The following is a 15,686-nucleotide window of genomic DNA, read 5'->3' on the forward strand; positions in this document are numbered from 1 at the left end:
TTTCTAAGAATTTTATCAACAAATTTTTAAATAATTGAACTTTTACGACGAATTTTAATAAAATTTTTAAGAACAATTAGATTTTTCGAAGAATTTACTTAAAATTGTAATAAAAATTATAGAAATTAAATTAAATTAGGTTAATTAAATATAATTGTATCTCTATGAAAATTTTCTTATTTATGAAAATAATGAATACGATTTATTAAAAAAAAAAATAAAATTTGTAAAAATACAAATTCAATTTTTTCAAAAAAAATAAAGAGTTCAGGTATTACAATTTTTAAAGATGAGTGAAATCTATAAATTAATTTCGTTAATTTTTATTGAAAATAATTGAATTTCAATAAAATTTTCGGAATTAAATAAATTTCAACCAAGAATTTTATTGGAATTGTTTGAAAATAATTGAATTGTTACGAAGAATTGCATTAACATTTTTGAAAATATATAAATAATTCTTTTAAGAAACTTAGTTGATAATAATGTATAGACAATAATGATTAAATTCTAATAAACAAATTATATTCAAATTTTTAAAAATAATTGAAATTCTTTTGTACAATTTTAATAAAAGCTTGAAAATAATTGCATTTTTCGAGAAATTTATTAGTTTTATAAATATAATTTATATTTAATTTATATTTAGGGGCCGTTCAAAAAATACGTAACGCTTTAGGGGGGAGGGGGGGTCAAGCTATTTGTTACGGTCAGCAGAAAAAATGGCGCTAATGTATACAACATTGCGTTACATGGGGGACTCGAGGGGGGGGGTCCAAATTTCCGAAAAATAGCGTTACGTATTTTTTGAACGGTCCCAAAACATTTTTTAAATATTTTTGAATTATTTCTTAAGAATTTTATTAAAACTTTTGAAAATAATTTTTTTATTCCAACTATTATGGAATTTAAAGCATTGCAAATTTTCAAAAAAATAGAAAAAAGTAGCTTTTAGTTTCAAATATCTAAAAAAAAGTATCAAAATATTTTATTTATTTTGCGACAAATATTTATTAATTAATTTTAATTTAAAAATAATAGGAGTATACAGTTGGTTCTTAATTTTTACCATAATTATTTAGTGAGAAAATAATTTTGAATAAAGTCATAATGTGGACCATTTGAGTACTTTTGTTAGTTCGACATAATCCCGAAGGGGCGCCACTTCCCGGACTACTGAAAAATAAATTCAGTGCCTGTGTGCTCACCACCTTATCTTCTGGCACTTTTGCCAAAAATGAAACTTTTAAAACTAATTTTTTTTTAATAGTTATTTACTTTCTAGAAATTACTTGTAAATAAGGAGAAGACTTTTCATAAATTTGCTGTCTTTTTTATAAACATTACGAGAAATTCCAGCTCGATATCTCAATTCATTTAAGATTTAATACTCAAATAAGACGCGGAAGGAAAAGTATTTTTTGCGAGGACTTTTCCCATGTGGTCTTTATGACCCTCATAGCACCATATTTTCCTGGAATCTTCTCTCTAAATTTTAATTAGTAAAAATAGACTAATTATTAGTACAGAAAAATGTAAATTTTCTTAGCATTTCGTAAGAGATGAAACTCGTTCTTTATATTAATATTATTTATCAATATTATCCTTTATTTATATTAATCAAGTATTTTTGAAACTTTCGTTTATTAGCATAGGCTAATAATAATATAATATTCAAAACCCAATACTCGATCGACCGACTGAATTCCAATTAAATGAACTAACAATAAAATTAAATGGAGTTGAAATTCAGAACCATCTGATTGCTCTCGAGTCAAGTGGAATTTAAGAATCCCTTTTTTTTCTTTTTGCTTTCGTTAATGCGTTTCCACCCACAATGATACGTAATAGCTCAAATATGCTCGGCCTTGTCTTTATTGTGTGCTCGCATTTAATGCAAGGACTCTTGGAAGGAAACTCTTGGAAGTTAGGGTGACAAGAAAAGAGGAGTTAGAGAGGGGTTAGAAAAGAGGGCAGAGAAAGCCTGTGTGTGAGCGAGTATATTGAATTTCCAAAAAGCGCGTCGGGTTTCAAGCGGATGATACGCGGCTTGCTTTTCTCCGATCGAGTTAGGACGCAACCGTAAAAGGGGAGTTTTCAAGCTCAGCGAAAACAACGCTTCCAGGCACCAAGTGACGTCAAATATCAAAAAAAAGAACTCCCTCTGCCGAAGGGATGATGTGGTGGTGTTGCCTTTGCCATACGATAGAGGGAAGACTTCTCTTCTCATTCAGAAAACGGAAGAGGAAAGATTTCGAATCCTTTTGCTGATCTAATCAGGATTATCTTGCATGACCCACTCGGAAATTCTTATTTCCTCTATTTCCCGTCAGTGACTTTCTTTCATATCAATCCTCTTCTTCAAAATCCCTCCAAGTTTGATTAAAGAGAAGAAGGAAGTATCAATAATCAGAGTTATTGTATTTTATATACCGTTCCATATATGATTTTATTCGTTATATTTCACATCCAACGGAATATCACGTTCAAACTGATTGCAGACGAACGAATCTCAAATTCAGTGAAAAACAATTATTTAAAAAATAAGTAAATGTAAAGTAAATATTACTAACATAGAATCAATTTTCCTCGCTACTTTAAATAAACTATCAAGAAAAGTAAAATAATTGCGTGTTCCGCTTTCGTGGATGTAATTAATCTAATTACTGCTGTGACAGTAACAAGATTAATATTTGAAAAAAAAACTAAAACAAAATCAGTAGCTTTACGTGGTTCAACTAAGATGTCACGTACTTCTAAGTTAATTAAGCGCTCCCAGGGAGGATTTAGTTAATACGAACGAATTAATTCAACGGGCCATCACAACCAAAGTTAGCTGACAGGTTTGATTAATTGGACGTGCGCATACGATGTGAGTCTCTCTCTCGACATACGTGGAGGAATCAGCCTCACAAATTTCGTCTAATTAAAGACCGCTTGCGTATACAACAAGAGTAACATCCTACATTTCGCTGGTCCAAAGAGAATCGCGATCAATTTTCATTCCGAACCCCGTAAACTGTCTAGTGTCGTATCCGGTCCATTGCCAACGAACGAATATTCAAAATTAATCTCACCTACAAGACAGCGAACTATATACATGAGAAAATAAGCAAGAAAAAGGGGAAAAAAGCTGGAAGTTTCAATGAAGCTTGAAAGTATCAAAAAAAAAGTTTACAACCTCATTAGACTTTTGGCTCTTCTTGGTGATAAAAAGAAAAGTAGTTCTGTCAAGCATTTGCTATATCAAAATTTTGATATGCTTATGATATTTAGTCTCCACTTTTTAAATAGTATTCGGATGCAATTGACAATTGTAGCTATTGTCGATTAATAAGAAGCAATTAATTCAATTAGTTTATAAGGTAAACAGGGTGTCTACTGGTCTTTGAAGTCCTGGAATTTGAAAAAATGTCCTTAAATGTCTTGGATTTTGAACTTTTGTCCTTCAATTTTCCATATTTTGCTTTTCAATATACAATAATTTAAAAATTTTACTCAAATTTAGAAAAATAATTTTTTTGATCCATCAAAAAATAATTTCAATTTGTCATTTGATTAAAGAAACTGGTATCTACAATATTGATTTTTAACTCTTTTTATAATAAAATAAATATTTTTGTTCAAGTAGATTAATTTAAATTATGTTAATTATAATATGCAATAATATTACACAGGGTTGCCACAAAATTTTAATTTTGTTTTTCCCTGACTTTTCCATGATTTCCACACAAAATTTTAACTTTTTCCTTGACCCTGAAGAACATAAATAACTTCTTTTTTAAATAAATATTTAATCATATTTTTCTATAGGAATTAAGATTCTCAAATTCAATAACTTATGAGAATATTATAATAAAACATGAAGAAATCGATCACTCCGAGTTTTTTTATTTTATTTTTTTTTTTTATTTTTTATTTCATAAGAATATTGTTACCAAAAATTCAAATTTTCAAAAGATTTTAATTTTAACTCTTTTCAAAATTCAATTATTTCTAAAAATTCACACTATAATGTTTTTAATATTCAATTAAAATTTAAAATTTTAACTGAAATTGATTTTTAATCAATTTTTATTAGAAATTTTCCCGAGAATTCAATTATTTAAATACAAAAATAAATAATTTATTCAGTGATTGCATGGTTTTTTAAAATTGAATTTTTATGAAGAATTTTATCAAAATATTTAATAACAATTAAATTCTTTTGGCGAATTTAAAAAAAAATTGTATGACTAAATGCAATTTTCTATCATTTTATTTAAAATTTTATAAAAATAATTGAAATTCTGCGATAAGTTTTGTTATTTATGAAAATAATTGAATTCTTGCAACGAATTTTGTTAAAAATCTTTTTAAAGAATTGAATTCCTGTGAAGAATTTTATTTGTAAAAATAATTGAATTCCAGAGAAAAATACTATTATTTATGAAAATAATTAATCTCCTGTGAACAATTTTATTCAAATTTTTTTAAATAATTGAATTTTTCAGAATTTTTAAAAACTTTTTAAAAATAATTAAATTTCATTAAAAAATTGAAAATAATTGAAATCTGACAAAGAATTAAAATAAATTTTTTTTTAAATAATTGAATTCCTGTGAAAATGTTTATTTTTGAAAAGAAAATTGAATTCTTGGAAAGAATTTTATTAACATTTCTTAAATAATTGAATTGCTTAGAAGAATTTTATTTTTTACGAAAATAATTGAATTCTTGCAACGAATTTTATTAAAAATCTTTTTAAAGAATTGAATTCCTGTGAAGAATTTTATTTGTAAAAATAATTGAATTCCAGAGAAAAATATTATTATTTATGAAAATAATTAATCTCCTGTGAACAATTTTATTCAAATTTTTTTAAATAATTGAATTTTTCAGAATTTTTAAAAAACTTTTTAAAAATAATTAAATTTCATTAAAAAATTGAAAATAATTGAAATCTGACAAAGAATTAAAATAAATTTTTTTTTAAATAATTGAATTCCTGTGAAAATGTTTATTTTTGAAAAAAAATTGAATTCTTGGAAAGAATTTTATTAAAATTTCTTAAATCATTGAATTGCTTAGAAGAATTTTATTTTTTACGAAAATAATTGCATTGTTTCGAAGAGTTTTACAAACATTTTTGACAATAATTGTATTTGTAGAAAAATGTTGTATTTCACGAAAATAATTTTATTCTATGACCGACTTTATTATAATTTTTCAAATTTATAAAGTATATTTTATTATAATTTTTCAAATTTATAAAGTATATTTTATTAAAATTTTTAAAAACAATTGAATTCTCAAGAAAGAAAATAATTGATTTCTGGCGAAGAATTTTATTCAAATTCCTTTAAATAATTGAATTCACATAAAAAATGTATTATTTGTGAAAATAATTGAATTCTTAAGAAGAAATGTATTGAAAACAATTGAATTGTAAAGGAAAATTTTATTAAACCTGCAATTTAATGAACTAAATCTTGTAAAGAATTTTGTCAACTTTTTTTTAAGTAATAGAATTATTAAAAGAATTTTATTTAAATTTTTCGAAATAATTGAATTTCTCAGACTATTTTTTTCAATTTTCTTTATAATATTTGAATTCTTTCGAGAAAATTCATCAAAAAATTAAAAATAATTGAATTAGTTCGTAGAAATTTATAAAAAATTGATAAGTATGTAATTGAATTTCTGTTAAATTTTTATTAAAATTTTGTTTAAATAATAGAATTCTTTTGGAAAATTTTATTAAAATAGTAGGTATAAAAAATAATTGAAATTTGTTTTAATTTTGACTAGTTGCAATGTAATCTAAATTGTAATATTCTGCCTGAAGAGGATGGTAAACCACACAATTGGAACGTCGAAACGTTAAAATATGACATAAACTTTTTATGTTTTATACCTTCCTATTGATCGAATTTATTATCATACATATTTGAAAAGGAATTCTCCTTTCGATTTAATAATTAAACACAATTTTATACCTAATGAATTTCGAACAATTCGGCACGTGCGAATCTACATGATTTCAGTACTGCTTCAAGACGAAGACTGAAGGGTAAATTAATACACGCATGACAACGTATGACTGGATTTTTGGGGTAATTCGATATAATTCCGCAAATTACGAAAAGTTAAATGATTAATATTACAAAACCGAACGAATTAACCCATTTTTTATCAAATGCTCTAGACTGGGTCAGTATATAGCATCAAGGATAGTCATTGAAAAGATCATAAATATGTTGCGTGAAAGATAAGTAAAAAAAAGTGCAAAGTAATAGTGTATCGAGGTTTTGCAAACTTTTTAATTTGCAGAATATTTTCGTTTGGGGGTTTCCTAAGACTGAAGATACAAGATCTGTTATTTTAATCCGAGACTCTACGCATGGTGATTACATCGAAAGCGGCTATTATCGACCCTTGTTTGGGAGAACAAAGGGATTCGTGATTATCAACACTTGGCATGATTCTCCACTTGCCTGGAATTATCTGCTTAAGAAAATATTTTTCATTTAGCGCATATACTTTTCGTCCCACTTTAAGAGGGAGTTAAAAAAAAGAGAGAGAGAGAGTTGGGAATTAGTCATAGCACGCTATATTGATGTTATCTGAATTCGTGCCGGGACGAATTTCGCAGACTATTTCAACTCTCGACAAATGTCGTGCACTTACCTCTCGTGATCGTGTCCATAGGATGGATTTATCCGACGGGCATAAAGAGAGGCGCCGCTCTCGGACATGTAGCCATCGCAAAGATCGGAGAGTGTCCTGTTGGTAACGTTCATTCCACCGCGAAGAACTTCCCCGTCGCTTAGGTAACCTGAGGCGATGTCAATGTCCGCGTAGTCGTGTCCAACGTGATGATGGGACGTCGAGTGGAGAATTGTATATTGTCGAGTTGTTGCTCTGCTTGGCAGGGTCTGGAGACCTCGGGTACCCGGCGTGTAGCCTCGCAGAAGAGGTTGCATTGGTTTCACGGTCATCTCCGCCTCGTCGTCTGCGATCGTACCGCCGCAGGTCGAACTCTCTGATAATACCTGTGTGGAAAGGACAGTCAGATTAATTTTTGATTTATCGCAACGCCTAGGTGGGAAAAGTTTCGTAATTATATAGTTCTTCGAAGTTGAATTTAAAGATTAGGATCTTCTGTGTATGATAACTTAGCAAGATCATTAATTCCCCGGGGGGATGTCTTAATTCTTTTCCGCAAAGTGCATTTTTCTTGAATGCAGATGATAAATGGTGCGTTCAGGTAACTGTATGATCCAGTTCTGAACGTTTAAATGAAAGAAACGTTTTGCTACTGTAAGTAGTATACATATAAAAATTGCTGACTGTTTGGAAAGCAAACAAAATTAAACCTACTAATCGACGTTATTAACTATTTTCAAACTAAAAAATATATAATTCGTACGATGGTTGGTCTCTGTACAAAGATTGTCCGTCTAGTTAGAAAATAAGTATAATGAGAAATAATTTATATCAAATGATTTTATCAACCGTAGTTATTAAACTTGACACAATTAATCAGAGATTTTTACAATCAGTATTGTGTTGCCTTTCATCATTAATTTTAATTTAATTATACATTTCCGCGTTTCGAAACTGTGTATGAAATATTTTAGAGGCCAATAATTGTGTCTTTAGGGCCAATCATTATATTTTTCTACAATATAATTCTTTTATTTAAATGTTTTTTATTTACAATTTTCTACTTTTGTCTCATTCTTAACTTTAAAAATAAAATAAAATTGCTTTTACTTTGTGCTTTATAAATAAATGTTTGGCTGCTAATTTGGCAATGAGATAAACCAAACATTTTCTTAAGGGGCCACTCATTGTACGGATTTTACATAAACGTAGCAAAAATTCATTTTTTTATCCCTAAAAAAACTTTAGATTTTATTTCTTAACTCAAACTGGATTGAGAAGATACAAAGTTTTATCCATAACATTAATTAAAAAATGTTCAACAATGTTGTATTAAACAATTTTTATTAACAATTTGCAAACGAAATAACACAATTGTGGGAAAAATTCTTTCTTCCTTCGCCAAATGGATTTTTGTATATTCAAAATGAATTTAGAAAATACAAAACTTTTCCTCGATCGTAATTTTTTTTAGTTATAAACAATTTGAAAATTGTTTATAATATTGTTGAATATTATTCAATTAATGTCGAACGAAATTTTAAATCTTCTTGATCCTTTTTCTGTAAAGAATCTCAATTGTCTAAGAAAACGAATTTCTTCTACGTTTATGTTTCTTAGTTTAAAAATTGTTTATAATTTTGCTAAAAGAAAACAAATGATTCTTGTCGTTTGTTTGAGCTTCAATTTGAGCCAAAAATATCGAAATTTTTTTAGTAAATAAGATAATGTTGTTAAAATTAGTTCTTGCTAAAATTACACATCAAAATCTTTCAATTACATCAATTTTTTTCGTTACAAAAATTTGAACACTGCAGAATAATTTTATCCATTAATTTTTATTTTTTACCTAAAAAAATTTTACAATTTTTTATTTTTATTATTGCAAAATAATTTTATTTGTATAAATTTCATTTATTTTTATTTTATTATATTTTTTTTTACTTTCATCGCAGGAAAAACTAAATAAAAGTATTACATATGTGCACTTAATAAATCTTTCATGTTATCTTTGAAATGAGCTATTTTTTTTCTTGAAAATTAATTAGAAGACAATTAATGAACTTCATTTTTCCAGTTGAACAAAACGGATATTAATTTAGTGAGACTATTTTTTAACTGGAGAAATTAAGCAATTGAATTTAATTACCCTCATTTAAGTTAAATCGAAATAATTATCTACTTATATTGAGACGGATTAATTACATTTTCGGTTGCTTTTATTCGCTTCTTTTGAAATAGAAAAGTAAATTTGTCATCTTAAGAAAAGTTTCTTATTTAACACAGATTTGAGTTATTAATTTAAACATTTAAAGGATTAATTTAAAGTAAATTAAAAAATAATATCTGATTTAAAATTTATCTACTTTTTAATAAATTAAATTTTTATCATTAAAAATTAATCGAATTTTAAATTAATTTAATTTTAAATAAAACAGTTAAATTAGTATTAATGTTAATTTGAATTTAAAAGCATATTAAAGTGAAAACGAAAATTTAACCCGACTATTATTTATTAACCCTGTATTATATCATGTTTTGTTCAAGGATTAATAATTCAAAGAAGAAATTTACATATTTTTGCGATTTAAATATATATTCTGAGTCTTTTAATATCACGATTCTTCAAATAGATTAATTAAATTTTTAATAATTTCATACAGACCAGACAATTGTGCAAAAATCATATCATTTTTTCTTTTACAAAAAACAGATCAATCCTTGCTCTATATGTGAAAGCAAAATTCAATATTAAAAAAAAATTTTTTTTTAACTATTTAAAACTATCTTTTGCACTAATGACAATTCAATTGCTTAAAAATAATTTAAAATAATAATTATTAATTATTTAGGTACTTTTAAGAAATTTATAATAAAATGAAAAATAAAAATTGAAACCTAAGTTTTTCGATTACTCGTTAAAAACTTTTCCGGTGTATTACAGATTTGAATTGTGTTTTGACGATTATTTATTATTTAAATTATTATTTTTGAAAATAAGCCAAATATCCAATTTTAATTTACAATAAAAAATAAATTTTTTTTGACTTAAATAATCGATTACTTGTCTACATATCTAAATAAATGTTTATTTAAATCAAATAATTTTTATTTGAATCAAGTATAGCCAATTTTCGAAAGTTAAAGTTTTGATAAATAGAATTTTTCAATAAATTGAATTTGTTTTTTTGGCTCATTAAGAAATTTTTGATACTTAAAATATTCAATAAATAAAAACCTCGATGATTTCAATTTTTTTTCTATTTCTTATATTATATAAGATTCAATTTTATCGAGAGTCGACTGTATATGAAAAGAAAATAAATATTATATTTTAAAAAAATTCTTTTACAATTTGCTTTGAGAAGAAAATACAAGCCAAAATTTTTATTGTGAAAAATATTAAAATTTCAAAAAACTTGTGGGAAATTTAGTAAAATTATACTAAATTTCACAAAAAATTTTCTCAATTTCAGTATTTTTGATATAAAAACTTTTTCTTTGGGATTTTTCTTCCCAAATTGGGAAATAATTTTTAAAAATTTATTTATTTTCTTTCCTTGTGTAAATTGGATTTGAATCAATAATTTTAGTATTTAAAACAAATACGATTTAATTGATTTGAATAAAAAATTATTTAATTTAAGTAAATGAATATTTAATGATAGACAAGTAATCGGTTATTTGAATCAAATAAATTATTTTTCTGTCTATAATTTTTTACAAGTATACAAAACTTACACGGAGAGAGAATATTTATTAAATTATGTACCTAAAAGTATTTTATAATTTGGGAGAAAAAATGCGTAATTTTTATTAAAAAATACTAAACTTTAAAAAAACTTATGTGAAATTTAGTATAATTCTAGGTATATGTAATACTTTAATTTACTGTCTAAAAAAATTTCTTAATTTTAGATTTTGAATAATAACCGAAAATAAATATAGGAACCACTAAGAAATGTAAATTACAATTCATTACCTACATATATTTAATAATTATTGTTAGTATTTATTATTTTCTATTTTCTTTTTTTTTACTATTTCAATATTTTAAAAATTGACAATAGTACAAAAAGCAGAAAAATATATAAAATTTATTTTTTTTTAATTTTTCCGATGTTAGTCACTGATATTGTTATAAATAAATAAATTTTGAATAATTACTAATCTTTCAAAATATTTTGTTTTGTTTTGAACAATTTATTATTATTATTTTATTATTTTTATAATTATTTATAACAATTATAAGACTAATTTAATTATTGTTATTGTTATTAAATAATAATAATAGTAATTAATAATAATTAATAATAATAGTAAACATTCATAATTCCATAAATTACAATTATAGAAAATAACTTGGAATAAATTAAAAATTTGAATTTTACTTTTGTTTTTATTTTGTATTTTCTTCGTGGTTATTATTAACAATATATATTAACAAAATGTCATATAAATTATAGAATGTTTATTTATAAATATTATTTAGTATTATTACTATAATAATAATTAAAATTATTATTTTATTAGTATTTTTCGTACTGTCCTTTTTTAATTTTTCGCAGTTTTTAGTGGCTTTTTAAAAAAACATATATGATAAAATGAAAAACCGAAGTTTTTATATGAAAAATACTAAGACTTGAAAAAACTTTTTGTAAATTTAGTAAAATTATAGTAAAACTTGATTATGTTTTTTGATATTTGTTATAATTTATAATTATACTAAATTTGACAACTTTTTTTCTAAATTTTAGTATTTTTAGTAACAAAATTCTTCTTTATCACATTTTCTTTCCAAATTGTAAAAACCTACTTTTATAAAATTTAATATTTATTTAAGAATATTATTAAAATTTTTGAGAATAAGCTTTTTTTTTCGTTAACGAATTTAAAGTAGTGTAAATTCTCAAACATAGAAAAAAAGTAGCTTTTTGTGTCATAAATCTAAAAAAGTATCCAAATTGTAGCAAATTTTAAAAAAAGGTAGTAAATAATAGGTTTTAGTAGATGAGTGCGAAGCCTAAAATAATAAATTTTTGCAAGTCTTGAAAAAAAATGAAGCTTGAAATCCAACGTGAAAGATTATGATGTGTAAATTGATAAACTAATTACAGTTTTCCTATATCATCTAATTAATCGTTCGAGACAAACTGTATAGGAAGCGCAAAATCAACACGCGACTGAGACGCGCATGAGAGATCCTCCCTCTTCATCTAATTACACCTTTTGCCTCAACTATATAATTACAAATAAGATCGATAGCTCTAATAAAAAAAAGAAAAAAAGAAGTAAAATCGCCATAACAAAAACATTACACCGCTCTTGACAGTGTCACTGACCTTCTCCATTTGCTCAAAGGTCGTCTCAATCTTTCTATTCGGAATGGTTTTAATTTCACTTCCACTCTCGCTGCTAGGTCTGTAAATAACGCTCCCATCACTCGAATTACTTTGCCCAGTACTATTGGAATTGCTGTGCGAACTTTCCGACATAAGATCAGAGATGCTGGGCATTGGCGAGACCATTGCTACCGTATTTGGATCGAGTTTCCGGTGTAGCGTATCGCTTTTGTGTTTTGTCGGCGTTGGAATGTTCGGCACATTATTCTCCTTCGGCGGTTTCGAGGTTCCTTTCACTAGTGCCGTGGGTTTTGGTATGCTCGAGCCTGGACTAATTCCCGGCGCTAAATTCGTACTCGAAGGATGAGTAGAAGGTGGAGGGCTGTTTAGAACGTGTTTATTCAATGGACTATTGGGAATTTGAATTTGAACAGGCATCTCGTCTGGATTGATTGCTTTGTATTCGGAATTACTTTTATTTTCCATTGTTGATTTCAATTCATTCTTCTCTATTATCAGATCGTTAGTTTGGTTTGAAATTGGTTTGTCTTTTGTCATCTCTTTCTCCGCGGATAAACTCTGATTTGTCTGATTCATCGCCTTCTCTTTCAATTCGCGTTCGTCTTTGATAGCATCTGAATTTGTGACGAGATCCTTTTGCATGATAATGTCCTTGTTTAAACCGTTAATTGGTGATTTGAGATGCATTTTGGCGGGGAATTCCATTTTCGGTTTTTGAATGGATTTTGGTTCGATTTTAGCGGCTGGTTGGCACTTTGTTTCCTGAGGTATTTGCTTTGGTGGTGGGAGGGATGCTTTTTGGGTGAGTGACGAAGGTTGCTTTAGAAGATCGATAGAGACACGTTTCTCGCCACTGAGTTTGGCGCCGATATTGGCAATTTTGCTGTTCGTCTTGACATCCTCGATGGGGGGATTGTAGAGGAGTTTTTCGGAGGCTTTCGTTCGGCCGATTTTCGTCTGGGCCTTGGCTTGTTCCTTGCGAGCCGATTTTGGACTCACTTGCTTCGAGGGTTTTGCCTGGAGTTTTGATTTGAGATTTTTTGATTTTGGCGCTTCTAATTGTGCTTTAGTTTGATCGCAGAGTGACGTTGAGCTGTCCGAGTGCTCCGAACGTGCCGATGAGAAGCCTGAGGAGCTGGAGGTTCGTTTCGAGACGCCTGAGGACGTTTGTTTCGAGCGATCTTGATTTTTGTCCTTGTTGTTGAAGAGTTTGAATTTATCGAGAACTGAATTTTTGTTCTGTTGAACTGGAGGTGTTGGCGTTGCGTAAGGCGATTGCTGCGGGGCTCGTAAGCCAATTGGACGGCCCACTGTCGATGTCCGAGGGCTGAAAAATTACATTTCCGTTAGTATAAAATTTAAAAACTGTAAGGTAATTATTATTTTTAATTTATTTTCATCCAACTAAAGTTAAAAAAAAATTTTCAACATTACTCTATTTTCAACTAGAGTGGATCAGAGTTGAATCGTTATTCTTGCAAGACGCTTTTTCGCTACTTCGATTTTTGAAGCACTGGTGGTGAATAAAGCAAGTCGGGGAAAAGTGTCTCAAAGTATATTTGGAAGGTGCGGGTTGATGGATTTATAGGTTTATACAAGGATCGAGAGAGGGGAGCTGACAATCAGTCACAGTGAGAGCACTAGATAAATATTGTTCTTACCTCGGGGTAGTGGCTGCTGGTTGTCTGTTGGTTGAGTTTTGACTTCTTGGCTGTGGAATAAAGGAAAGTACGCTTTGTGGTGGTTGCTGTTGACTTGGACTTGTACTTCTCGAACTGCTCGCACTGCCAATACCCCCGTTTCCGTGCTTCAAGCCTCCTGTAACAAGCAAAGATTTCATCGTGACTTTGGTGTTTACGAGAGAGGCAACATTTACCTCATAAAGTAGTCTCTAGTCTCTAGTCTCTGGCGAGTGTGTACCAACATCAGACAGAGACTTGTAAATTGTGGCAAAAGTACTTAAGCACCAAAGGTCAAAAATGCAAAAGAGAGACTTAAATTGCAACAAGAAATTTCACCGGAATCTTTTTTCGTCTGCCATGCCTATAACATCAATTATACTCTATCTAATGACATTCTCTACATCGAGAATATCAAATTTGCTCTTATTGTTGAATATTGACTGTAATTTTCGAAGGGAAATATTGTTTGACATTCATTCGATAATATTGACTAATTTTGCGTGGAGAAATATTGACAGTTCTCTCTCAAATGTTGACTTCATGAGTAAATAATGAAGACTAATTTGTGCGACTATTTTCATCTAAATATTATCACAAAACTTGTTATTAGATTTAACATTAGAGTTAGCATTATAATTAGTCTCCAATTTGTTTTATTTTAAGTATTATTATTGTTTCTAGATCGAATAAATATAAAGGTCGAAATACTAAAAAGTTTAGGTCCTTGAAGTGTTTAGGTCCATGACTCTCAGTGTCGAAATCGGTCGAAATTTTCTTTTCCGAAATCAAAATAAGGAATAGAATTATTTCTTTGGTTTTTGGAGTTCCGAACGTTTTTTTAACTCCCAAGGTGAATAATAGAAGTTTAGCGACATTTTTGGCTCTAAAAATAAAAATTTATTATTTTAAATAACAGTTTTCGACACCGATGAGTGTCGACGCTAACTTCAGAGACCAGGGCTTGAATCTGTGAAAGTATTTAAAAATACGGACTTTTACGGACCAAAAATTAAAATTTAATTGCGGTATACTGACAAAAATAATTATAACCATTCCGAGTCAACTAAGAAAAAATTTTACTTAAAACTCTGAATTAAGTTTCTTCATGTAAGGAAAAGAAAAATTGTATTGTAAAGTTGTAAACACAGAATCAAAACTTCTTGTATCTTTATAAGGTATTTATCTCACTTTTATACTTAGAAAAAATCTATTTTCATAAAACATATATTAATTTGAAAACTTTTCAAAATTCAATTATTTCTAAAAAAAATTCATGCTATAATGCTTTTAATAATCAATTATTATATAAAATTTTAGGTAAAATTCGTTTTTAAATCAATTTTCATTAGAAAATTCTATGAGAATTCAATTATTTAAAGACAAAAACAAATAATTTATTAAATGTTTTTTAAAATTGATTTCTTATGAAGAATTTTATATACAAATTTTTAAATAATTGAATTCTTTCGACGAATTTTAATAAATTTTTTAAAAATAATTACATTTTTCGAGGAATTTAATTAAAATTGTTTTAAAAATAATTGAAATTCTGCCTTGAGTTTTATTATTTATGAAAATAGAAATTTTTTTAAAATAGTAAATAATCATTAAATTGAGAAAAATTATTGAAAATAATTGAATTCAAAACTTAATTATTAATTAAATAATTGATTGTTTTTTTAAAATTGAATTCCTATAAAGATTTTTGTGGAAAAAATTTTAAATAATTGAATTCTTGAAAAATTTTATTATTTATAAAAATAATTGAAATTTTAACGAGAATTTTTGTAAATTTTTTAACATAATTCAATTTCTGCGAAGAATTATATTATTTTTGAAAATAATTGAATCCTTTCAATGAATTTTAATAAAAATTTTAAGAATAATTAAATTCTTTTAGGAAATTTTATTAAAATAGTAGATAGTCATTGCATTGAGAAAATTTTTTGAAAATAATTGAAATTTTGAAAAGAATTTGATTAAAATTTTTGAA

The 15,686-nt window shown here is 26.9% G+C and overlaps 1 protein-coding gene across 3 annotated transcripts in view; it reads right to left on the minus strand.

Moving 5' to 3' along the window:
* The window catches only part of LOC122503301 (protein sickie), a 522,267-nt gene that overhangs the window by 232,004 nt on the left and 274,577 nt on the right, over positions 1-15,686 (minus strand). For all 3 annotated transcript variants that reach the window (XM_043613785.1, XM_043613784.1, XM_043613786.1), the window contains 3 exons: positions 13,673-13,829; positions 11,991-13,338; positions 6,670-7,034 (listed from right to left, as the gene is read on the minus strand). In XM_043613785.1, coding sequence (XP_043469720.1) covers positions 6,670-7,034; positions 11,991-13,338; positions 13,673-13,829 — 1,870 coding nt within the window. The remainder of the gene's footprint in view (positions 1-6,669; positions 7,035-11,990; positions 13,339-13,672; positions 13,830-15,686) is intronic.

The sequence above is a fragment of the Leptopilina heterotoma genome, unplaced genomic scaffold (genome assembly GCF_015476425.1).
Source record: "Leptopilina heterotoma isolate Lh14 unplaced genomic scaffold, ASM1547642v1 Lhet_26, whole genome shotgun sequence".
NCBI lineage: Eukaryota > Metazoa > Arthropoda > Insecta > Hymenoptera > Figitidae > Leptopilina > Leptopilina heterotoma.